This window comes from Pholcus phalangioides, unplaced genomic scaffold (genome assembly GCF_987345545.1).
Source record: "Pholcus phalangioides strain wild (caught in Gottingen) unplaced genomic scaffold, Ppha-v1.0 ptg000002l_1, whole genome shotgun sequence".
Lineage (NCBI taxonomy): Eukaryota > Metazoa > Arthropoda > Arachnida > Araneae > Pholcidae > Pholcus > Pholcus phalangioides.
Window position 1 is genome coordinate 1260078 of NW_028301595.1, and position 26638 is coordinate 1286715.

The following is a 26638-nucleotide window of genomic DNA, read 5'->3' on the forward strand; positions in this document are numbered from 1 at the left end:
AGAGGGCCATTGCCCCCATGCCTTCCCGTATCTTTTCCCATAGTCATAGTGGGGGGGGGGGGGTATTCCTAATTCCTGCTTTGCCCAAGACACCTTCACGTTGAAAACAGTCCAGTAAATTGTTGGGGGATGTAAAAATTTAATCCGTCTCTTGAAAGAGGATCTTAAAAAAAGTATCAATGTACACAAGGGCTGGACTAAACATTTTGTGCTGCTCTCAGCCTGCAATTTAAAAACTACACAGGCACTTATACTAATTTTTTAGTCGCCACCTGGGATTTGTTCTGCCCTATGTACATAGCAAGATAGGTACTCTACTTTATGTCTGCCCAAAAGACTGAAAAAGTTGCACACCCCTCTGACTGCGCAAACTCCAGCCGACAGACCAATCTCACCCATTCAAGAATTTTATCCAGCTTACAAAGCAATCATAAAAGTATTTCGATAAATAGTATCAATGGAACGATATATGTGGAGTTAAATGTAATAATGTATATATGTATGTAAGCTACTACCACAATTTGCATAACATATAATATAGAAATATTGTGTTTAACACACACACATACATTCCACTCCCAATATTTCCAATAAATTCACACAAACACCTATTTTTACGGTCCAAGTTCAAAGTGTAGTTTTTTGCCAAATTGTTCCTCTGCTTCACTAATGACTTCTAGAATGTTTATTTTCATTTCCATGGTTCCCAAACTTGTTTTTCAAAGATTTGAGAGTTCTTTAATGTTCAGAGTCTGGGTATTTCTGTTATGGAGGAGTAGACCAGCTTTGCACAATAATACTCAGAAAATCGCCAATGAATAAGGCAAATACAAGGAACATATTAAATTCCTATGATTTTTTCCTATGTTATGAGCAGGAATTGTAAGAAAATTAAAATTCCAACCGGATAGCTCCATTTTGCAAACAGCCAATCAGGCCATTGCAGAAGACTTACACACAGGCCATCAGCTTCATTCTGGTAACAATGTGACTAGAACAGACGTACATTTTTTTTCCGCTGAGCACCCTAGAGTTAAGATTTTGTAACCAATCCAAGTGGGATCCTCAGTCAGAGTGATATTTTTTATCCTCAGAAGACAACATCCAAAACGTGTCGAAATGAATTAGAAGTTTTGTATTTTCCTTGTATTTGTCACATTTGCTGGTGATTTTCTGAGTATTTTTACTAGTTGCAATTCCAAAATTGTGCAATTTTAAATATATACAAAAAAAGACTGCCATTGAGTTCAAAATATATAATGGCATTCATAGAGTAATTAACACTCAATATAAGTATTGATACTTTCATAGAAAAACTAAATTAACATGTGTTTCAATGAATGAGTTGTGTCCAATTTAACTATATGAATGCATCAAAACACCTCTATAGCATCGCAAAGCACTCAGCAAAGTTAGAATTCCTCCTCTGAATAAATTGAATTGTCTGAATTTTATGAAAAAGTATTTTATATTAAAACTTTATACATGTGCTTTTAATGACACAGAATTAATCACTGGACAGGTTCGTGAAACCTGAAGCAATCAGAGGAGATCTTCCAGACATTTCCTTGTCCTCCAGCCTGAGCCGTCAGCAAAAAAGACTCTGAGAACAGCTGGTGCTTTTCTTTGAATTTCATATTCCCGGATGCAGTAACAATCAAAGTGGTCTGGCCTTGGACCATTTCATCTGCAAAGCAACATGAGAAAAAAAACACTTAAAAATCAAACTTTGAATACAACATCAATAATTTGTGGAGGGTATTGATTCCCGTAAAGAATAATATTAATGAACCTTGCTTATAACGTTGATAAAAAGCAACCACCTCGAATATAACAAAAAAAATTGTTTTTTGTTTCAGTTTCAATGACGTTTTCCCAAGAAATTCCCAAGAATCTGATGTTCGCCTGTAATTCTATTTATACATTGAAAAAAGAATTTATTAAAAACATTTCTAATATTGAAAAAAGAATTTATCGCATGTTTGACATTTGACTTGCTCATTCACATGATCACTATATGAAACATTTGCATATTTTGCTTTCCTCGACTACTTTTCATACAAATGTTCATACAAAAGGAAGCTTGCTTTAATTCCTAATGTTAATTAGAATCAGGAATGAATGTAATTTGCATAATTTATAAATTGAATTATAATGACTATGACTAATAAGTACTCATCTCACTTATTTGCTAAGATTATTTTTACTCTGTGAAACACATTTTAACAGACTTGCTGTAGCATTTTTTTTTTTTTGCCAAGTGTTACTGATAAATGGTCTTTGGTAATTTAGTCATCATTTGGTAACATGTTTGATGAGAATCGAAGATATCCCATATTAAGTACCCTATTTCTCATATTTCTCTCGTTGAAATTGGCCATCGTTATCCTAAAGAAATAAAAACTTCATGCAAAGTATTTGATTGCCTCTGATTATATTTTTCAACAAAAAATCTTTAAAATGTCAACCTTTAGTTGTATGAAGAGAAAAGGATTGACACATTCGAAAAAGTGGAAAATGTGGAAGTTTGTAAGGGAGAGACATGACAGTTTTGTTGGGGAAGTTGGATGAGATAAAATAATTTTTTTTTGGGGGTGGGGGGGTCTAGAACACAGTTATTTCACCCTGAAATCGCAGTAGAAGTACAGCCGAGGACCTACGGTCGACAAGAAGAAGATGGGAAAAGTTTTACTTATTATAACAGAGTTCGAAAGTAACTTTCAAAATAGAGCAAATTTATGAAAGTGTGAGCGTTGAAGTGAAAAGCTTGTTATATTAAGACCATAGCATGGGTGCACTAACTTTTTGGCCTACAAGTAATTTTTCATTGTAAATACTGTATAGGCCATGTTGTAAATTGCCTATAGAGATAGACCAGAAGTGTATATTATAGGCAGTTCAAGTGCCGTATTCAAAGGCCTATGCAGGATTTTCCAAAGTGGGGGGGGGGATAATTTTTTTCTTCTAAAGTGGGAGTTTTGTTTTTAAACACAAAACACTAAAATCATCGCCCTCCTCGTGCACGTCAATGGTCGTATTACTCCTTCATAAGCCAAATACAAGTGTTAAGTGAGTTACAAATTGAAAGTGCTAATCAATATTTTTCACCTTTTTTTAGCCCCATTCTATTTCTTATATTCATTACAATTTAACTTTGATTCATTTTTATATTTAAATAAAATATTTGGTAATGGTTTGTGGGCCCAATAAAATTATTGAATAAGCCACTTTGGCCTGCAGTCCAGAGTTTATATGCACCCATGCTCAATAGTATTTTTTTATTCATTTCTTAATCGCTAAATTTTGCAAATCACATGACGCAATGATTTACGTTACACAGGTTATAACAATGTTAGCGCAAAAAAGATCACTGAGCGATAAGTCACAAAAATGAAACTAGTGTATGAATACAGGCAAAATGCCCAAAGAGGTGGCTGAGAAAAAGATGCCTATAACAAATAATGATGTCATATATTTCAAAATCACAGCAACCCAATTAAAAAGGCAATTACAAAAATATATATGCATGATAAAATATTATACACGGCCCATAAAGAATACTTGTGGTTGTCTTATTGTAAGTATGGATAGCTTTTCGATTTGCCCCAACATGTTCATTGCATTTCTTTTTTAAACGTGTCAATTGTGTTAAAATTAACTACCCCCAGGCAGTGGCGGATTACCGCACAGGCGCATGAGGCGCGCGCCTGGGGCCTCGGCAGAGCGGGGGGCCTCCAAATAGTTGTGTGCTTCATCCTACATATGAATTTACATGCGCATCAACAAATCTCTTGAACTAAGTACAGTATCTGCTCTCCCTTTTTTTTTCAACCGCAATTTTTTATTTTTTTTTATTTTTGTTATTTTTTGTATACTGTACGTATGAGTTATGGAAGAAAAACGGGAACTGAAAGAAAAGAACAATTTACAAGACGCAGCTCTCAAGGGCCAGTTCTTCCCCGACAAAGAAAGAAGAGACATTGTAAAGCGATCATTCAGGGAGGGTCATTTTCAAACAGTATTTCCCTAAGGGCACAAGCAGGAGGAGGGATGAGAACAGCAGGTCCTAATGTCTGTCCGAAATGAAAATTGTAGTGAAGGCATAAACAGATGTCTCATTCCACAGTATTAAATGCTTTCATGGGCGCCGATAATACGACAGCTTTGGTGTAAGCTTTTGTATACAGTATAATGGATGGCAAGATGGCTATCGGCAAGCGGCGACATCGACAGGAAGAGACAGTCGTACTAATTAAAATGAATGTAGTAGAGCTCTTATTGTGATTTTGTCTCCCACTTGTTTGAATGAAATACTATAAGCTGGTTCAAACAACATATACATTTGCAATCTATGACTGGAACCATACGACCATATGACAAAAGAAAAGTGGGGTTTGAAATGAATGCTGAATGACATGCATTCTGAATCACGTGATTTTTCTGTTGCTCTTTTAACACTCCCTCCCCGGCTGAAAAAAATCAAGGGGGTTTCTTTTCCTTCTTTCTAAAAAAAAGAGCTACATTTTTGGATTGGTCAAGGAGGCTTGGGTAGACAACATCTTTGTGTCAGACCGAAAAGTGTTTATTGTTAATGTAATTGTAATGTGTGTTATTGTAATGAAAAAAATTTTCATGCCGATCCTCAAGATTTCCTTTAGGATTTAGATTGCAGAATCTCCAAAAATAACGGTAAGCAAAACTAAAAATATATAAATTATCTGATAAATTTTTATTTGAGCATTTCAATTCAACTACAGTAGTCTCTCGAGAATTCGGTCGTGCTCTAATCCAGCACGTCCAGTAGTCCAGGATATTTAGGTGGTGTGGTGTCACTTTTCTCCTGATGCCCTAACCCCCTTAACACGTTCTAATATTTCTTAATTGCTGATCAAGTCCTGACTATGTCTTTGCACGAAATTTCATATATTATTTCAATGGGTTTCTTCAAAGTTAATCCAGCAATTTTGGTAAAATCTGGCACACCGTGGTGTAATACGTACCGGATTAGCGAGAGTCTACTGCAGGGGTCTTCAACCTTTGAGGCATAGCAGGCCATATTGAAACATTTTATAAAGTACGCGGGCCACAATGTTATACAGTGGCATTTTTCGTTATTAAACGAAACGGGGGGGGGGCATAATATAGAAGATTTTTATTCACTCTGAATACAAATAATGCAAAGGCAAAGGCCACAACAGGCAGAGTGCCCAACGAGGTGGCTGAAAGAGAAAATAATAATAATCAATATAATAATAGTAAAAATAAAATAGAATAAACAAATAAAAATAATAATTTCTAAAAAAATTTTTTTAAATAATTTCTTTCATTGACAATAATTTTAATTCATTCTGAAATAATTTCTTCCATTAAAAATATAATTCTTATATTTACTCCGATATAATTTCTTCCCTCTATTCCCTCTATTGAAGAAATGTTTTTCTATTAAATATTATCAGTATCTTTATATCAAATCAAATATATTATATTTGAGATATTATCAAATCTTTATTAATCAGTAATATTAAATTACTAAAACTATGACGGATCTCCATTTTTGCCGTGTGGCTGAAGGCACCAGGACGGACATCTTAGATTACTAAAAATATGATGCAGAATTTTACTGTGATTTTTTTTTTTTTAATGGGAGTGTGATTATTTTTCATCTAGTACCAGAGAATATCATTATATTTCCTTATCTTATTTTTGTGTTTATGGTTTTGGTGATGCAAAAATAAAAAAAAAGTTATGATTTTTGATAATATTGTTCATTTTAGTGAACCATCTCGTTCTTATTAGGGCCAAAAGGGTGCAGTGGTGGATAAACGCAAATTTGTGGGTGGGGGCGGTGGTTGTGACCATGTGTTCAATTTTTCAGGACGGTTCTGATTTCTTTTGGAAAAAATTCTGAATTTTCCCCTTTTTTTAAGCAAATTTATTTTCTTGGTTTGTTATTCAGTCAAAAACGTAGAAAACATTTTTCTTTCCATTTAATTTTTCTGATCTGGGGGGGGGGGGGGGGTGACAGCCCCTACCTTTAATCCGTCCCTGATAGGGGAGCCTCCAGATCAGGTTGCGCCTGGGGCCTCCCAAAATCATGATCCGCCACTGCCCCCAGGGCAAGCTATTCCATTTATTAATAACCCCATTGGAGAAAAATTCCCCGCAACACCACAACCTACAATTTTCCCTTACCAATTGATGCTGGTGTCCCCTTGTCGAAGCAATCAACTGACTGCATATTTATAATGCAAGGTCCATCCTATCGAAAAATTTGAACACCTCGATCATATCTCCTCGACACCTGTATTCATCCAGTGTAAACATATTCAAAAAATGAAGTCTCTCTTCATAACTCAAGCCCAGTGTGCCAATAAGGACACACATAGCTCTTCTCTGCACCCCTTCAGCCAAGTCTATGTCCGTCTGTAGGTATGGTTTTCAACACCTTACAGCATACTCCAGTCCAGGACAAACTAAGCCTAAGAAAAGCAGAAGAATGACTTTAGGAAAACGCGAAGACACCTTTTTGAAAATAAAACCAAGCATTCTATTTGCTTTTTTAACCACAGATGAGCAATGTTCAGAAAACCTAAGCCACTTTTCAATGAGAATTCCTAAATCAGTGACCCTAGTTGCATCCAGAATAGTGATGGCATTTAACTTGTAAGAGAAACGTCGATTGTTCGAACCAAAATGAGAGATCATGCACTTGTCAATGTTAAACGTCATGCTTCATTCATTTGCCCATTCTGCAATCCTGTTTAAGTTGGTCTGGATCAACTCCCTATCACTTTGGTTCTCAACTACCCCCATTACCTTCACGTCATTTGCAAATTTGCTAGCAATTCCATCGATACCCTAATTGAGTTTATCTATAAAAATGTGAAAAATTATGGGCCAAGGACACTTCTTTGAGGAAGTCCACTTGTGACACCTGTCCAGTCAGAGAATTCCCTGTTTAACCATAACTCGTTGTGATCTATCTCTTAGCCATGATTCTATCGAATTCAGCAAGTTGCCCATAATCCCAATCTTGTGTAAACGCTTCAAGAGTTTACTATGTTGGACCCGATTGAATGCCTTCTGGAAATCAAGGTAAACAACATCTACATTTTTGCCCTTACCCAAAGCCTTAGTCACATGATCATAGAAGCAAAGGATAGGGAAGGGAAAGTCATGTGTGACTAACCAGTCACACATGACTTTCCCTTCCCAAACCCATGCTTATTACCAGTTATCCACTTCACCAACTGCCTTTTGATAATTTCCAAAATCTTCAAGAGGGAGCTCGTCAAACTCACAGGACGATAATTGGGCACAGCTTCTCTACTACCCTTCTTAAATATCGAAACAAGTTTCCAATCCTTTGGGATGATACCCTCAGTAACCCTACTCCTGTAAATCTCTGCGCCTGGTCCCAAGAATTCATTAGCACATTCCTTGAGGACCCTAGGATCATAGAAGCAAAGGAGGTTAATTACACATAGCTTTCCCTTCCTGAACCCATGCTGATTATCCAACAATACATTATTCCTGTCTATCCACTCAACCAATTGCCTTATGATAGTAATTTCCAAAATTTTCGAGAGGGAGTTCCTCAAACTCACTGGACAATAATTAGACACAGCTTCTCTACAACCCCTTAAGTATCGGAACTACATGTAATTAATAAAATGTCTTTTAATATGCCCGTGCTTTGTCAGTGGGGTAAATACACAGCAGCTTGATTCGAAAATGGTTACTTTGAATTTTTAGATAATTTTAAATTACAGATTTCCCTTGATTCTACTATCAAATTCACTGTTAAAATTCTTTTTCAAAAAACTAAAAATGTTTAAAAACCCTTACCCATGTTTTACCATTAGCCATTGGCGTGAATGTATTACAACTGTCATTCTTTTTTCTGAAATGTGTATGGAGAAATATCAGAACAGTTGTTTTTGTGAATATAAATGTTTGTTTAAGCCTTCTGGTCAACCTTCAGATGGTGTTACTTATACATGTTTGAAATGTTTCGCTGTGTGTTTCCCCCCCCCCCCCATGATGTGCACCTGGATTTGAAATGGTAATTGACACAAAAGCACGCTTCTTGCCTACCCCTCTGCATGTTTATATAAAATAAAATTTGTTTAATTGTGCTTTTCTGTAAGTAGCTACTTTGGTGCCAAACATATTTTTGGTGATCACAAGCTGTTTCCTACCTTCACTATGGCTTCACGCAATATCATGAGGTTTGACAATAAACAGTATTATTGAGCAGGCTAAAATTAACATGTTCGTATCAACATTGGATACTACTGAGAATGAATTGATATGTCAGGCTACAATCTGTTTAAACTAATACCACATAAGTTTCAGGGGTGTTCGAGCAACTCAAATTATTCAGAGAAATAAAAAAAATCAAACATAAATTCTGAATGGTGCGATAATTAGCTAAGCACCCACAGGTCTAAAACTCTTCTAAAAGACTTGATTAACACTACAAAAGCTTTTGAAATTAACAAAATCGTAGTAAAAAACTATGCCAAGGTACTATATTCTAACATGTATAAGGAATCTTCGTGTATAAGAAATCCCTGATTTATTGGGCTTAAAATTTGGAAAAAAGTTGAGATATATCTATAATACTATTCGTGTATAAGAAACCCCTCCTATTTTTGGGACCCAATTTTTGGCAAAAAGAGGTTCCATATCAGTGATATTTTTGCTAACAAACGTGATTCCAGAACAAATGATCTTCATTAGATGAAATATGATTTCCCACAGGTTTCTATGAAAAATTGTTTGATTCATTCTGCTGATGTAGGAAGGAAGACGTCCTATCTTTCACGGTAAGATACGAGCGCCCTCTGACGATGTATACGGAGTGGAGAGACGCAGACGTCGACGTGTACGTGGGTGAGACCAGACGTGGCCTCCCATACTGACGTTTTTGTTGTATTATTTTGTTTCTTATTTAATGAAGATCAGTGGATTAAACCATCTTAGTATCCCTTTTAGTTGTATTAATGTGAGCATTCCCCACATTTGCGGGCTCGCCCTTTCAAGCCAACCATCCCCTAGATAAATGACGAGTGTAGAGACATTTCCTAAACGCGACGAGAAGCTGTCCAACGGGAGTGTGACCATCTGGATTATTTAGCAGACTTTTTGTTTTCATCAGACGGGGTGAGTTCTTTTTCTCATAATGGAGATTTCTCTCGGAGAAATTCCATCCATTGCTCAAACTCTAAAATTTGCGAAATCATCAACCATAAAGCTCTTAAATTACATCATTTTTGCCGAACCCTTCGATCGAAGCAGCAGAAAAAAGCTTCGAGCTTTCAAGGGATTTCCTTGGAATGTTGATGTTCCCGAAAGAAAAAAAATAGTCCTAGAATCACTTAATTTGTTCCAGTTAATTTCAGTCGGAAATGCCCTGCATTTGGAAATTCCTGAAACAAAGGAACAGATTTGCGACGAAATTTTTAATTTTTTGTCGAATGTGCAAGACTTTCGCAATTATACTAGTAATAATAATACTTCAGAGGAGGACAATGATGATGATGATGATGACGCCGAAACCTCCATATCGCAGGCTTCAGTTCATGGAAAGAAAAAAGAACACCCACTGCACACGGACGCGACCCCACCACATATCCACCCTCACACTAAGCAGAATAGAGACTCGTTCACCCCACGGGATCCCCTGCATGTAAACAAAAATGCTGTTGTGACGACGATTCCGAACCCTCCCTTCGAAAACCATCAAAGCTGTCAAGACGGAAGTTATTGGCTGGTTTTGAACGACTTGAAAGAGACGATGAGGTCTTTCTCGGGGAAAGATACATATGGTGTGAATGCTTTCATCGGGGACGTGGAGGAGAATTTTTCGCTTTTTCCCTCCCTAACTGAACAACAAAAAATCATACTGGTGAAACGAAACCTTGTAGGCCCCGCGAAAATGTTCGTCCAGTCTCAAAGAGGACTAACAACATGGAAAACATTAAAGGGAGCGCTACTTGAGGAATTTAGCATGAAGATAAACAGTGCCGAATTGCACAGACGACTTCAACAACGGAAAATGCGTCCGTCAGAAACCCTTTCCGAATATTTTATAGCTATTCGAGAATTAGCTAGCCATGCCAATGGTATTATCGATGATGCGTCGATTATAGACTATTGTATAAACGGTATTTCTGATTTACCAGCAAATAAATTTCTACTGTATGGATGCCAGACGATTGCCGAATTCAAAACAAAATTAATGATGTATGAAAAAGTCTTTAATGAATCAAGCCGTAGCCGATCCTCAACTGGATTCCATCATCCAACTAATACTCTTGACGCAAACAGTTGGTTCCACAAGCGTGACCCGAAATTAAGCAGTCAAAAGTCAAACCCGAATTTCGAAAACTTTTATACATCTAGGCAATCGAAGCAGATCACGTGTTTTAATTGCAATGGAAATGGTCATATTTCTAGACTATGTCCAGAGAAACATCGAGAACCGAAGTGTATTTCTTGTTCCGAATTTGGACATAAATCTGACGCGTGTCCACAAACCATCCAAAAATCCGAGCATGACGCCACTGATGTAAATAATATCTACCAAGCTGCTCCGCTAGATCAAATGTGTAAAGATGTTCAAATCATGGGTGCTAAAATAAAATGTCGAGTTGATACAGGAAGTCAAATGACTCTTATGAAAGAAAATGCGTGGATCCATCTGGGATCACCAAAGCTAACAACGAATATTGGTGTTCTAACTGGATTTGGTTATTCAAAAATTCGTATTATTGGTTCTTTTCAAACGACGCTTTCCATTGACGATCAGAACCTTACCACTCAGATACACGTTGTTCCGAATCCCTCCATGATATTTGACATTATCCTAGGATATGATGTCATAAAGCAAGCCGAACTTGCTATTACACCTGATGGTGTGATATTTTCCAATCTTCAGAAGCAGACGTCTGACGATGCACATAAACCACTCGTTTATGCGATACTTGAAGAAAACCCTAAAATTGACATTTCGCCCTTAGTCTCGAAAGAAACCCAAACTGACAGTAACCAATTATTTCCGGCTATTAAAATGTGGCTACTAAAACCGAAACTACGAATGCTGAACTTTGCATCATGGTCACAGACGACAAACCGATGTGCCATTCTCCCAGAGAGCCTTTCATCGAACGTGATATTGATGAGGAACAATTCTTTGATTTGCTTGAAGGCGATATTGATGATGAGAAACACATGATTCCTGTGTGCGATAAGCTGGTTGCGCATATGGTCAACACCGATGACGAGAAGGTGGTGAAACATTCAACAGCATCCGACGTCATGGAAGCTGAACCTGATAACAACACTGATGAAAGTTGTTGCTGTTTCTTCTCTCTAGTTGTCGAATTGATGCATTGGACAGATGTGAAAGAAAGTGCTATAGTGTTTGTGTTGGTGTTACTTTTGCTATTATCTCTAAAATATTTCTCATATATAAGTGTTGCAGCATACCTCTTCGTTGTAATTTTGGCCGTTGCTATATCTTTTCGGATATTCAACAGTGTTCATCAAGCTGCCCGAAAAGCTAACAGAAAGACTGCCAAACCGAGTAGTTTGCATACCCATCAAAAAGACGATACCCCTTTGAACACCTACCATACCAATCACCTTGGACATCTGCCGACGTCCAGTAAAAACTTCAAACATATGTTAAAGGTTAGAAACACGTATAACTATCGCAGAAGACCTCCAATCAAATACAAACTGAATGACATTGTCACAATAATATGAATATTTGACTTGATTCATTTTATTTTGTGTATATTTTTTTTTTCTCCTTTCTTTTTCATTTTAATGCGATTGATATTTTTTATTCATGATCCTATTGATTTCGTATTTCCATGAGTGATAGATGATTATTATGATTATGAGCGTATTATTTCACGATTAAGCATAATCGTCTTCGCCGTCGTTGGGAACGGACGTGCTATTATCGCGCTCCGCTCACCGACACGCCAGTGCGCCATTTTGTGTCTTTCTTTGTGTTTTTCTTCGTTCTCGTGAGTTTTACTTAGCGTGTTGTTTATTTTTGGGTCATATTCTGCGGTGATTTTCTTTTTTTTTTTTTAGCGCACGTTGGATTGTGAGATAAGTGGTTTTTTTTTTTTTTTATATTGCTCTCATTTTTTTTTAAATTTTCGTTGTGTATTTTCGATCGACTTATATTTATTTTTCTCGTTCGCATTTCATTTTCGTTGTTTTTTCGCCAGGTTCGCTCGCTTCTTTGATATAAGTTTGTAGGTTTTGGACGTTAGTGTTAGCAAACAGTGTATACTTTTTCCCGGGTACTCTCAATAACGTTGTTTTCCTTCCATTTGGGCCTATTGTTGTAGTGTTAGTGTTTTGAGATAGTTAGCTAAGTTGTTAGTTAGTTAGAGTCGATAGTTAGTTAGAGTTGTAATTCTAATAAGTATAAATTGTACTTCGTAGCTTAATACTTTTTTTAGAGGGTGTTGTATTCTTTATATACATATTTATTTTATTCTTCGTGATTTAGTGCTGAGCATTCTACTTTACGTAATTTTTTCGTATAATCTCTTACGTATATTTTGCATAGTAATGTATTTTACATTATTTTAATTTCCAGTTAACGTTTCTCATTTTCGTATTGTTAAGTATTATTATTATTATCTAGCTTTAGCAATAGTGTTAGTATGCCTCGACCTCGACTAGTGTTGTGTAGAGCTTGCGACGGGAGGTTTCCCTGGTCTAGGGGTATAGTAGCTGATAGTTTCAATTGTAAGGGGTGCTTGGATAGAAAAAGGCTGGAACACGAGGTCGAAGCTTTACGGGAAAAAGTTAGGGTGCTAGAGGGTCCGGTTATAACGGACCCTCTGGTCGTCGAGCCACCTGTTGATGAAGAAGCAATCTCCACGAACAACGACATTTTAGAGGGCGAATGGGTGGTCGTGGATGAGGTAGAGGGGGATAGTGATAGGGGTTTAATCATCGGCGATTCTATGGTTAGGGAACTTGGGAACCGAGTGTGTAGGGATTTTCGGGGTTTCGAGCGCTGTTGTCTTCCTGGGGGGAAGATTGGCAACGTTCGAGACGTTTTTCATCGCCGAAAGTTGCCCTTGCGGGTGATTCTGTGGGTGGGAACAAATCAGGTAGGAGCGAATATTAGTGAGTCTCTGTCAGAGTACCGGGATTTACTATTATCCGCTAGGGAGGGGGGTTCAGATGTGGCAGTGATTCCAGTGCTGCCAAGGGGTAGTAGGGGATATAGGAGTAGGATCCACCAATTCAATATAGGCCTGAAGGACATTTGCTCCTCACTTGGGGTCACGTTCTTGGAGCTTCCCGCATTTACCGATAGGTGGCTTCGTTCGGATGGGATCCATCTAAATAAGAGAGGGGTCTGGGAGGTTTACGATAGTCTTAGGTCAGGTTTTTTACTCCCAGACCACGTAGTCGGGAATGCGGGTTAGTTAATGATAATCACAACAGTACTGACGGGGAATTACCCACCTCTGACTTGGATGGCTTCTCGATTGACAACAAACCACCGGGCAAATTAAAATGTGTGTTAATAAATGCCAGGAGCTTGGGTAACAAGAAAGATTTTTTAGAAACTATGATAGTTGTGGAGGACTTGGATCTTATAGCCATTACAGAATCTTGGGCAAACGATGGGGATGAATCTTTCTTACACATCTCCGGATACGATACTTTTTTGAGAAATAGATCTGATAGGAAAGGGGGTGGAGTGTTGATATACGTGAAATCATGTTTGAAGGCTAGAGAGTGTAACGTACAGAGAAGTGATATTGAAACCATATGGGTTGAACTTGAGAACAAAAGACGTCATAAGCTTATTGTTGGGGTTTGTTACAATCCACCGAATAGGGATCAAAACTACATCGCCAAAATGCACGATGAAATTTCCTACATGTGTAAGCGAAAGAGGGTTCTCATACTAGGGGATTTCAATTACCCGGGTATTGATTGGGAGAACCTTTCATCTGGAAATCAGTATGAAAGAGACTTTCTTAAGTTGGTGCTCGAAAATTTTTTGTATCAGCATGTATCAGAAGCCACTAGGGGTACTGCTATTTTGGATTTAGTTCTTACTAGTTCTGAGGATCTAGTTGAACATGTTTCGGTGGGGGAAGAGTTTTCTTCCAGTGATCATCGTATCGTCAGATTTCACTGTAACTTTTCCTCGGGTAAGGTTGATAACAAAAGATTGGTTCCTTGTTTTCGGAGAACTAACTTTGATGTTTTGCGAGGAAGGTTAGCGGAAGTTTTCAAAGACCGGTTGGAATCAGTAGGGGTGGTAAGTCAATGGGAAGAATTTAGTACGAAGCTGTCCTCTGTTTTGCACGACGTCATACCCTTTGTTCGAAAAAAGCGTGTTTGTACATCACACCCTCTATGGTTCACGGATAGCGTGCGGAACCTTTATCTTGAAAAGAAAAGAGCATTCAGAGAGTATAAAAGTGGACGAGGTGACCTATCATTGTTTACTGATAAAAGAAGACTGTTGAAGAAAGCGATAAGGGATAGTAAAAAGCAAGTTGAATCTAGGTTGGCAGATAACATTGGCTCTGACCCAAAATCATTTTTTCGATACGTCAATAATGGATGTAAGGGGACAGTTGGCCCCCTCTCGATAGGAGGCTCAAAAGTAGAGAGCAATGTAGGCATGTGTAGTGCTTTCAATGACTTTTTCGCGTCGGTTTTTAATGGAGATAATGATATTCGATATACGGGTGTTGCATGGGGTAATAAAACGCTCAACGATATTCAAGTGGAAGACGTGGAGGTCCTAAATCTTCTAAGAAATGTATGTGCAAGCAAAGCACCAGGACCAGATGATATCTATCCCAGGGTTCTCAGGGAAGGTGCTAATGAATTGTTGGGGCCAGTCGCACAGATATACAGGAGTAGTGTTGCTGAGGGTATCGTCCCGAGAGATTGGAAACTGGCTAACGTTGTTCCGATATTTAAGAAGGGTAGTAGAGAAGTGGTGTCTAATTATCGTCCAGTGAGTTTGACGAGCTCCCTCTCGAAAATTTTGGAAATTATCATCAAAAGGCAGTTTGTGAAGTGGATAGACGAGAATAATGTATTGTCGGATAATCAGCATGGGTTCAGGAAGGGGAAGTCATGTGTAACTAACCTCCTTTGCTTCTATGATTACGTGACTAAGGCTTTGGGTAAGAGCAAAAATGTCGACGTTGTTTACCTTGATTTCCAGAAGGCATTCGATCGGGTCCAACATGGCAAACTCTTGAAGCGTTTACACGAGATTGGAATAGGGGGCAACTTGCTGAATTGGATAGAATCGTGGTTAAGAGATAGGTCGCAACGAGTTATGGTGAACGGGGAATTCTCTGGTTGGACAGACGTCACAAGTGGAGTTCCTCAGGGAAGTGTCCTTGGCCCCATACTTTTTTCACTTTTTATCGATAAACTCGATCAGGGTATCGATGGAATTACTAGCAAATTCGCAGATGATGTGAAGCTAATGGGGGTAATCGGGAATGAAAGCGATAGGGAGTTGCTCCAGACCAACTTAAACAAGATTGCAGCATGGGCAAATGAATGGAGCATGACGTTTAGCGTAGATAAGTGCATGGTCGCTCATTTTGGTTCGAACAACCCACGGTTCTCTTACGAGTTGAATGGTGTCACTATCCCGGATGCAACTAGAGTCACCGATTTGGGAATTCTCATTGACGAGCGACTTAAGTTTTCTGAACATTGTTCAGCGGTTGTCAAAAAATCGAATAGAATGCTTGGTCTCATTTTCAAAAAGGTCTCTTCGCGTTCTCCTAAAGTCATTCTTCCTCTTTTTCGAGGCTTAGTTCGTCCTGGACTGGAGTATGCTGTAAGGTTTTGGAGACCATACCTACAGAGGGACATAGACTTGGTTGAAGGGGTGCAGAGAAGAGCTACGCGTGTCCTTATTGGCACACAGGGCTTGAGTTATGAAGAAAGACTTCATTTTTTGAATATGTTTACATTGGATGAACGCAGGTGTCGAGGAGATATGATCGAAGTGTTCAAAATTTTCAATGGGATGGATAGGATGGACCATGAACTTTTAGTACACCGCCAATCGACTGCTTTTACAAGGGGACACCAGTATCGATTGGTGAGGGACAATGCAAGGTTATGGTGTCGCAGGGAATTTTTCTCCAATAGGGTTGTTAATAAATGGAATAGCTTACCCCCGGAGGTAGTAAATTGTAACACAATTGACACGTTTAAAAAGAAATACGATAAACATGTTGGGGTAAATCGAGAAGCTATCCATTCTTAGAATAAGACAACCATAAGTAATCTTTATGGGCATCGTATAATATTTTATCATGTGTATATATTGTTTGTAATTTGTGTTAATTGCATTTTTAATTGGGTTGCTGTATTTTTGAAACATATGACAACCATATTTTTATGGGCATCTTTTTATCAGCCACCTCGTTGGGCATTTTGCCTGTTGTGGCGTTGTATTTGTATTTGTATTTGTATTATCATTTTTCTATAGACGTGCTATTTCGAAACTTACGTAATATTTTTTTTTGTGTGTTTATGTATATATATTTTCTTTCTTTTAGCGTGTCTTCTAATTTTCGATAATTTTTCTCATGATGTGTTTTTGTCGCTGATTTTTATTTTTACGTGTTTTAATTTTTAGTTTTGAGTCAATATTTTTTTTTGTTTGCGGATGTGCTTAGTGATTATTATTTCTAATATGCCTTTTAATATAATTATTATTGCCGTTTAATCATATTATGCCGAATTTTTTTTTATTTTTTGATGTCCATTTTTTTCCCTGGCAAGTTTTTGTCTATTTGCTTATATGTGTGTACATTATATGTATAAGTATTGCACATGCGAGGGCGCATGCTACAGATCAGAATGGCCGATGTAGGAAGGAAGATGTCCTATCTTTCACGGTAAGATACGAGCACCCTCTGACGATGTATACGGAGTTGAGAGACGCAGACGTCGCCTCCCACACTGACGTTTTTGTTGTATTATTTTGTTTCTTATTTAATGAAGATCAGTGGATTAAACCATCTTAGTACCCCTTTTAGTTGTATTAATGTGAGCATTCCCCACAATAGGGTTACAATAAAGCCTGATGGTGATAAGAGAGAAAAGAAAACAAGAGCTTGTTTGACTATTCCAAAGACGTTTGGACGCAATATTATATCCTTGATTGTAAAGTGGTTAAAGGTACTACCCAAAATTTGAAGATAAGTTTTTTGAAACACCAAGGAATGCTATAAAAACTCAAAAACTGACTGAAAAGTAAAATGAACAGCTTCAAAATTGGATAAATGAGAATCTACAGGAAGATGAGAGATATTGAAGATCTTTATATTTTACACTAACATATGTACACACAACCAACAACAGCCCCAGTCTACTAAAGATAGTGTTGATACAACCCAGTTAAGTTTGTAGGTATCCCATCCATTTGTGATTTGGCCAGGCCTGTAATTTGGGGGGGGGGCAGGGGGCAGGTAGGGCGTTGCCCCCCCGGCTTTTGAAAATACACTACAAATGGTATATATATATATATATACAAATATATATATGCATACCTTTAGTACATGCTCTTTGCCGTTCTCCCCACCCCTGGAAAAAGTTGAAATGATGGCCCTGGATTTGGAAGATAGAAAAAATAAGCTTCTAGAATGACCAGACTGCTCAGTTTGATGTTCAAAGTCTTGTACTGAAAGAAAGAGCACTCTAAAAACAGGCTTTTCTTTCTTTTCTTTTGCAATGCATTTTCTACTAGCTTAAGCTTTCATTTTACATGAAATGGTTCAAAAACTTTCAGAAAGAGAAGTGCAGGCGCATTTGGAAAAAGATTCTGAAATGGACATGGGTTAATCAAATTTCATTCTGAAACCTCTCCTTCAACATTATAAGGGGGCGTAAATATGTGCGCTTGCCCCGGGTGACGAAGCATCTAGTTGCTACACTGAGTTCAGATATGATGATTGAGCAGAAATTCAACTCGCAAAGCGGCTGATTTATATTAGTACATGTGCCCATATCAATGAAAATGTTTGTTAGCCAAATCTGCATTCATTAGCCGAAGCAGAAAAATCATGAACAAAGTCTGTTTTCCAAAAAAATTGTAAGCCAAGGTATCACTGTAGACATTAAAATACAGTATATATATTTAAATAAGATATTAATTTAAAAACAACCTGGAATGGTATGAGCATCAACAGCCTTAACCTCTGTAGAAGAGACAGGTAATGATTCGTAGAACTTGACAATATTATCTTTTCCCGCATGGGGATTGCCATTCCATACTAGAACTGCAGATTCAAGATAAAGGTTTGAAAGCACCTGTTCAGATAAAGAAATACAGAGGGGGAAACGTTTAGAATGAAAATTACTACCAAAAGTTTGGAAAAAAAACTATAACACATTGTAAAAAAAACATTTGTCAGGTTATCTAATGAATTTAAGTTGGGATTCACACCAAGGGGCAACCTTACTACTACTAAACCACACATGCAACTCGACCATATTCTTCCATGGAATTTCTTATGAATAAGCACGTCAGAATGACTGTGTATGTGTTGTGAACCTAACGTGAAGTTTGTTTGAGAAATGCTTACTATGTGTTGCTTTTGCAGTGTTCGAGTAAATACTTGATCCAACTTTTACCATGAGCAGTCTTCGCCACTTGAGGTGTTTCTTTTACACTTGATGTGCAGAGTGGATAACACATGGGTATGGGTATTTTCTTGGATAAGTATTTATTATTATGTTAGAGTTTGATTATATACATATATAGACAAGAATTTATATAGTGGGAGCTATAATATTCAGACATTTTATCTTCTGAATGTCTGGGGTGGAATTCTGTGAGTTCCCTAACATAACACTAGGTGGCATTGTATGTCTTGCACGATAGTCCTATCATTTAGTTCCTTTTTTACAAGGACACCACAGTAAATATGGTAAATGCTTGAAGTTTCATGTTATATAAGTATCATGTTGAAGGTCTGCCAGATCTCTGCAAAAGAGACTTTTTGAAGTGAAGCTCATTACATTATAGTGACCATTCTGTTACACCAACCCACATAATAAGTCTCAAACCTATAATGTTATGCAGTCCTTTGCAAATCTCAAGCACCAGATTGTCATGGCACCTAAACTTTCCCATATATGGTTACTAAATTAGACTAGACAACACAAAAGTTTTAGAATTCAAATTAGCATATCTATCTCCAAGTGTTCCAAGGTTTTACTGCATTGTCAAATCCTGAACAATACTGCATTATGTGAGTGTTATTAAATAATACTTATTCAAGTGACATATTGAAAGTCATGGATTTTTTACATGATCGAAGGAGGTACACAACACTATGTAAATGGAATAAAAAGTATCTCTCTCGGTGAAATATAAGTATTTAAATATGCCTTACATGTCGCTTTTTATCCAGTGTATCATAAAACAACTTGGAAAATGTTTCAGCAGCACTATTTGCTTGTTCTTGCTTTTGTTTACGGTCAACCTAGGGAAGAAAAAAAAAACCGATTTAATACTTCAAGTTAGTTGTACCTTTACTTGAGCCAATACTATGAAATAACACACTCTTCACATCAGAAGGACTTAATATCATTTTATGGATGTTGTGGAAGAAAAAGGATGAAGAAAGTTAAAATTCTAACAATATTTTATTCTATTATGTGGCTATGTTATTCTCATATAAGGTAAGTGCACCAGTAGTAGGCCACTTTTCCCAAAGCAGGATACACCAAAATCTGCAATGCATGTCGCAGAACAATCAGTGCTACTGCAGAACAATTTGGAAGAATTTTAAGAAAGGTGTAGAAAACACTCTTATGGGAATTTTCACAGCAGAACATTTTCAGTCAGCTGCGGGCTCATTGCAGAACAATGTAAAACACTCTGCTCTGAGGGCCACTTGTTTTAAAAGTTGAAAAAGAAAAACAGATTTCACGATCAAAGATTAATTATAAGAAAAAACCTGAATAGTTTGAACTCTTTTTGACCATATAGCAAGCCACATTATTTTTGTTTTCAGTAATTCTTTTGTGATAACGCCAGGGTTGGCAAGTTTTTGCCAGAGGTGGTAAAACCGTCCTGGCAAAAATTTATTTTTCCCCCCCATCAATACATGTGAAGCATTATTGTGCATTTCATTATTTTTTTAAATGTAAATAGGATAGTTTTGAATACAAACATAAAAGAATTGATAAATTTTTGAGTTAGTGAGTTTTTGCCATTGCTGGAAAAAACTGTGGTAAAAAATGTCCGGACAATAATGAGTTTTTGCCAAGTATCTAAAATTGATATACTTTGTACATTCATTTATATTTAGCATCATTTCCGAAAAAAATTAATGCAAAAAATTGTTTGGAACGCACAAACTCTGGTTTGTCAATTATATAATATATAACATGATATATATTTTCCCATTCATTTTATCAATCAAAGAATGAGCTTAAATTATATTTCACAAAAGTATTTAAAACATCTATACGCTACAGCTCACACAATTGTGTTTGCAATGAAAATAGTAAATTTTGTCCAAATTAAACCAATTCTTTCTAAAGTATGCAATTAAGTACAGTAAAACCTCACTACAACTATGCTCGATATAACAACAAATCTCTCTATAACAATATTTTTTTCTTGATCCACAGAGTATAATTATACAGTTGACGTTCAATATAACGCCCCCCCCCCCTTTGTCCCATCAAAAATGGACATTATATTGGGAGGGTCCTCATATCGAAAGTAAAATGTATATGATAGTAGTTTTATGAAAACATTTGGGAATTATCCTACCAGTTGTAATAGAATGGCCGTGGGGGTTGTTATAATGAGTGTCAACTGTATCAAGATTTTACTATATCAGGGTTGACAAGTTTTTGCTATAGGTGGAAAAAAACAAAGTAGAAACTGTCCCGGCAAAAATAAATTCTTTCTCCATCTATGCATACCAGGGTCTATTATGCATTTAATTTTTCCATTTATTATGTAAATGACATAGTTTTAAACTCAAATTTTGCTTTAGTAATCAATAATTTTTAAAGTTACAAAGTTTTCGCCATAGCTGGAAAAAACCAGAGTAAAAACCATCCTGACAAAAATAGGTTTTTGCCAAACATAAAAAAAACAATATTTCTTACATTTATATATGTCTAGTATCACAAATGTTTTTTAAAAATCAATGCAAAAGAAGCATATATTGTCATAATCACCCCAATTGTCCCAGACGATGAAGGTCTTGTATCGAAACTAAAAATATAAGATCATGCTTCCCCCATGGCAATTATAATAATTTTTTTTTTGATTTTTCATGCTATGAATTCACTATAGAAGGGCCCTGAAGAGTCTGGGGGCCCCAGCAAAGATCCCAACCTAGGAGCCTTGCTCTAGGATGTGGGGGCCATGTATTGGACAGTGGTTAAATGAAAACATTAGGGACTTTTCCTGCAGGCCATTGTAATGGAATGATCACTATAATGTGGTCATTGTAACGAACATCAATTGCATCTCCATTTATTTGTAAATGTATTTTCCACCAGATTACTTTGCAATACAACATCATAAAACTGGTTGCTGTAATGATTTCAAAAAAGTCTCAGTTACAAATAATAGCCTACATATTGAGTCAAACGGTTTTTTTGCATAAAACCACTTTTGCCAGTTTTTACTAGTTTTTCCCACTGTCCCAGCAAACTCTTTTGCAAGCAAAATGATCAATCCTGATTGAAGTTTTTTAAAGTGGGTTGAAAAAAGAAGTGTTGCTTCAACTAATTCTTAGGACTTTTTCTTAACACATGCTTGTTTCAAATATTTTTTCTCCCATCCACAGCTAGTTCCAAGAATCATGCTAAACATGTTTCAGGTGGAGATGATTCTTCTAGTGATAATCGGGTTATTAACTATTTTTGTAGCTTCTTCACAGACAAACCAAACAATAAAAGAATAGTTCCTCATTTTTGAAGAGCTAATTTGAGAAAAAAAAGTTAGGGTTAATACAAAGTTGGGTTGGTATCAGTGGGTGTGCTAGCTGAATGGGAAGAATTCAGAACAAAACTCTCCTCTGTTTTGCATGATGTCGTACCCTTTGTTCGTAATAAGCGGGTTTGTTCACATCGCACCTTCTCTGGTTCAAAGATAACATGAGTAATCTTTAACTTGAAAATAGAAGGGCATTCAGAGATCACACAGGTGGAAGAGGTGACCTGTCATCATTTGCTGAAAAAAAGAATGGCATTGAAGTGGATGATTATAGTAAAAAAGAAAGTTTAATCTAGGTTAGCAGACAACATTAGTGATGACCCAAAATCATTTTTTAAGAAAGGCAATAATGGATGCCAGGGAACAGTTGATTGCACATATTGATTGTTCTGGACATGCTTATCATGTAAAGAATATGATAGTAGGTGCAGCACAGATGGATGCGGAGATATTGGTAGTGTCAGGGATTGAAGGGCCAATGCCACAAATGAGAGAGCATATATTGCTGGCAAAACAGGGGCCCCCCCTCGATAGAAGGGTCTAGGGTAGAGAGCAATGTAGGCATGTGTAGTGCTTTCAATGACTTTTTTTTTCATTAGTTTTCAATAGAGGTGGTGATATCCAAAGCATGGATGTGTCATGGGGTGATAAATGATAAAGCTCTCAACGATATTCAGGTGGAAGATATGGAAGTACTGAAACTTCTAAAAAATGTAAATGCAAGCAAAGCACCACGACCAGATTATATCTGTCCTCAGGAAGTGTGCTAATGAATTATTGGGACCAGTCGCGCAGATTTACAGGAGCACTATTGCTGAGAGTATTGCCCCACGGGATTGGAAACTTGCTATAATGTTGTTCCGATACTTAAAAAGGGTAGTAGATAGTCTGTGTCCAATTATCGTCCAGTGAGTTTGACACGCTCCCTCTCGAAAATTTTGGTAATTATCATCGAAAGGCAATCTTTGAAATGAATAGACGATAATAATGTATTGTGGAATAATTAGCATGGGTTCCAAAAGGGGAAATCCTGTGTAACTAACCTCCTTTGCTTCTATGATCACGTGACTAGGGCTTTGGGTAAAGGGAAAAATGTAGATGTTATTTAATTTGATTTTCAGAAGGCGTTCGATTAGGTTGTCCAACATGGTCAACTCTTGGAGTGTTTTTGCACGAGATTAGGATTAGGTGGGTAATTTGCTGAATTAGATAGAATCATGGTTAAGCAATAGGTCACAACAGGTTATGGTGAATGGGAAATTCTCTGATTGGACAGGTGAAAAAAGTGGAGTTCCCCAAGGAAATGTCCTTGGCCCCGTATAGTTTCCATTTTTTATCAATAAACTGTATCAGGGTATTGATGGGATTGCCAACAAATTCGCAGATGATGTGAAGCTAATGGTGGTAGTTCGGAATCCAAGTGATAGGGAGTTGCTCCAGACCAGTATTTCCCAAAGTGGGAGATGGAATTGTCCAGGGGGGGGGGCGATAGAAGCTATGGACTTAACATAGGATCCTATGGGCTCACTTGAGTTGGGGGACGATGAGAAGAAAGAAATTGCTGATGAAGGGAGCGATGGAACAAAAAGTTTGTGAAACTATGCTCCAGACCAACCAAAAGAGGATTGTAGCGTGGACAAATGAATGGATAATTCCTTTTAGCTTTGACAAGTGCATGGTCCCTCATTTTGGTTCAAAAAATCCATGTTTCACTTATGAGTTGAATGGTTGAATTCTGGAACATCTGCAACTAGAATCATTGATCTGGGAATTTTTACTGACGAGCGGATTAGGTTTTCTGAACATTATTCAGGTGGTAAAAAAAAAAAAGAATTCTCAGTTTCATTTTGAAAAAAGTGCTCTGCACATTCTCTTAAAGTAGTGTTTTTTAACCGACAGGCCGTGAATCATTCACTGTCTCATTTTTCTCCATTCATACCTCATTAGTCGTATGACCGGGCCTTCTTCCACACAAAAATGAAATTAACCGAGCCGCTGGCTTCCAAAGGTTGAGAACCACTGTCCTAAAGTCATTCTTTCGCTTTTCTGAGGTTTAGTCTCCAAAACCTCAGTCTACAGTCTCCAAAACCTTACAGTATATGCAAGTGCATATACTGTAAGGTTTTGGAGACCGTACCTACATAGAGACATAGACTTGGTTGAAGGGGTGCAGAGAAGAATGCTCTTATTGGCACACAAAAGGTTGCCACATCTTCTCTAGATCTTTCTATAACTTATTCTAGGCGGTGCTAGTCCCACAGGCTTTTGAAACTAGTTACTAATTTATCTAATATATGAAAAACCGCTGTTTATTCAATTTTTTCCAGCATCAGTAGCTTATCATTCTTTTGTATATATATATATATATATATATATTTATTTATTTTTTGTCATATTGATTTATTATCTAAAACAATCTAAAAGAGTCCCAATTATATATTTTTTAAACAAAGAATATTTATTTATATAATAAGAAGGACCGTTGATTACTTAAAAGAGTACTTTAGTGCAGAATGTGATAATTTTATTATTACGATTGTCGGTTTTCACTATTATGTTTTCTAAGCTGGCGATTTTTTTTGTTTTCAACATCTGTAGTCTTAGTTACTGCCTTGGTGACTTTTTGTTGGACTGTCAGGCATGTTTGGTGCCAGAAAAAGAAGTCGTAGATCTCTAGATTATACGACAACTGTTCCCCGAACAGCTATGAAATAATGGCAATTTTCTTCACATTTTTTTCTGCCGATAGCATTCTTCTAACTGTTGCCTGAAAACAAGTAATGAAAATGGCGCTAAAATAGACAAGGATAGCACATTCGCTTGAAAAACATTGTGACCAACAAAAAACTTTGAAAGATATAAAGCACTAATGTGATCAGTTGGCGATTTTCAATTCCACCAGCCATTCCTTGTTGGCGACCTGGTTTTTTTTGCTTGCCCAACATCTGCAACATCGTGAAAATCAAGATGGCCAGGAAAAAAAATTTAGCACTCTTTCTTGGCAAGCTGAAACATTGTGAGGACGAAATCTGGAACCAATGAGAAAAAAAAATTGGCTACAGGATTCACCGACCCATCACATTTGGGCTTCCAAGTTCTGGCACGTGCTACAACGACCAAATTTCTTGGTGCAATTGCTGTTTGAAACCCTGCTAGTGGACATATTGGGTGAAAAACTAGAAACCTAATTTAACAAAAGCCAAGGTTTCATTGTGTTAGAAAAGAAATTCTCACCATTTTGATTCAATACTTCGTATATAGTCACATGGATTATGCGTACGGATATGTAAACAAATACATAAGAACTTGACTTGACTTGGATAAGGATGCCTTTGTAACGGCTAGCACCGCAACACCGGTGCTTCTTCTTATTGTAGTTCATTTCTTTTGCTATGCCACTGCATGGATACCCGGCAGAGTTGCCAGACCCTTAAAAAATTTCCGGTGGAAAGCAACAAAAGTAGGCTCAAATATTTCAACTTTATATGGTCAGCTGTGCTATTTTGGAGATTTGAAGTCCGCATGGTTTTTGCTGCCAATCTATAAAAAAACTCAAGAACTTCATTAACGAATAATAAACAGAGAAAATAGGATTTGTACTGCTATCTATTGTTAAAAAAGCAAATGAGAAACTATAAACTAGTGCTGTTTTTGAACTCTAGATGCCAGCAAAACCTAGGTATGTCTTTAATACCAGTCAAAACCGTTAGCATGGTGACCCGCTCGCACTGTGGAATTTCGGTTTAGATTCGGGCGTTCTACGCGAAGGCACGTGTGGTAGTTCCTTAGTGTTAATTCGCGTTTTTCGTAAAAATTTTGTTTTTTCTCGTTTTTTCCTTTCATCGTGTTTGAATTATTCTATACTTTTCTAGTGGTTCGGTGATTATTTATTTTGATAGTTCGTAAATTATTTTTTCCATTTAAAGTGAAATCTTATAAAGTTCGGACTCAAGGTAAGGGCTCTGTTTTCCCACGTGGTTACAATGCCCTTCGCAAGAACAAGGATAATTTCATAGATTTTCTGGCTAATAGTATCAAAGTGTTCCAAACAACCATGAATTCTGCCAAGTCAGAGACCTTCGCTTCGGCTAGCACAGGTAAGGTGCCTAATGCTTTTAATGTTTGGTCGTCCTCGATTTGCGACATGGATATCATCGATCATTCTGAACCAGCGTGTTTGTTTACTCTCAAACTTTCCGGTCCGCAAGCTATTCCGAAAACAAGACCCATTGATTTGAAGAAATACATTTGTTTCCAAATTTCAAACCACAAAAATATTCATGAAATTCGCTTCACCCGTGCCGGTGAGCTTCTGATTACCACAGGTGATCCACAAATAGCTAAGGAGATCTTGAAGATAGTCAATATATTTGATATTCCTGTCAAACCTTTCCTTCTTACAGAATCCATCTCATCTAAATTTATTCTTAATAATGTCCCTACTGATATTCCGGTTTGCGAAATCGCAGATGAGCTCCAAAGTGAAAACCTCCAGGTTATCAGTGTCCGTCGTTTCATCAAAGACAATAATCCCTTGCAGACGGTATTAGTCACGATTCTTGGTAAAAGTATACCAAGTGAGGTCAAATTGTTGTTCCTAATTTTCCATCC

The 26638-nt window shown here is 37.2% G+C and overlaps 1 protein-coding gene across 1 annotated transcript; it reads right to left on the reverse strand.

Annotated features, from left to right (window-relative positions):
- Positions 1-1253: 1253 nt before the first annotated feature.
- Nxt1 (NTF2-related export protein 1) lies at positions 1254-25347 on the reverse strand. Its single transcript, XM_089236810.1, has 4 exons — positions 25262-25347; positions 19455-19544; positions 18222-18366; positions 1254-1687 (listed from the first exon to the last, which is right to left on the reverse strand). The coding sequence occupies exons 1-4, from the start codon at positions 25262-25264 to the stop codon at positions 1512-1514; spliced, it is 414 nt and encodes a 137-aa protein (XP_089092936.1). The 5' UTR covers positions 25265-25347; the 3' UTR covers positions 1254-1511.
- Between the last annotated feature and the right edge of the window lie 1291 nt (positions 25348-26638).

Bases quoted from the DNA above. Each gene is read 5' to 3' on its own strand.
- Nxt1 (XM_089236810.1), bottom strand. The intron at 18,367-19,454 runs GTAAGGCATATT...TTATCTGAACAG, and splicing joins CACTGGATAAAAAGCGACAT to GTGCTTTCAAACCTTTATCT. The intron at 1,688-18,221 runs GTTGTTTTTAAA...GTTGCTTTGCAG, and splicing joins TGATGCTCATACCATTCCAG to ATGAAATGGTCCAAGGCCAG.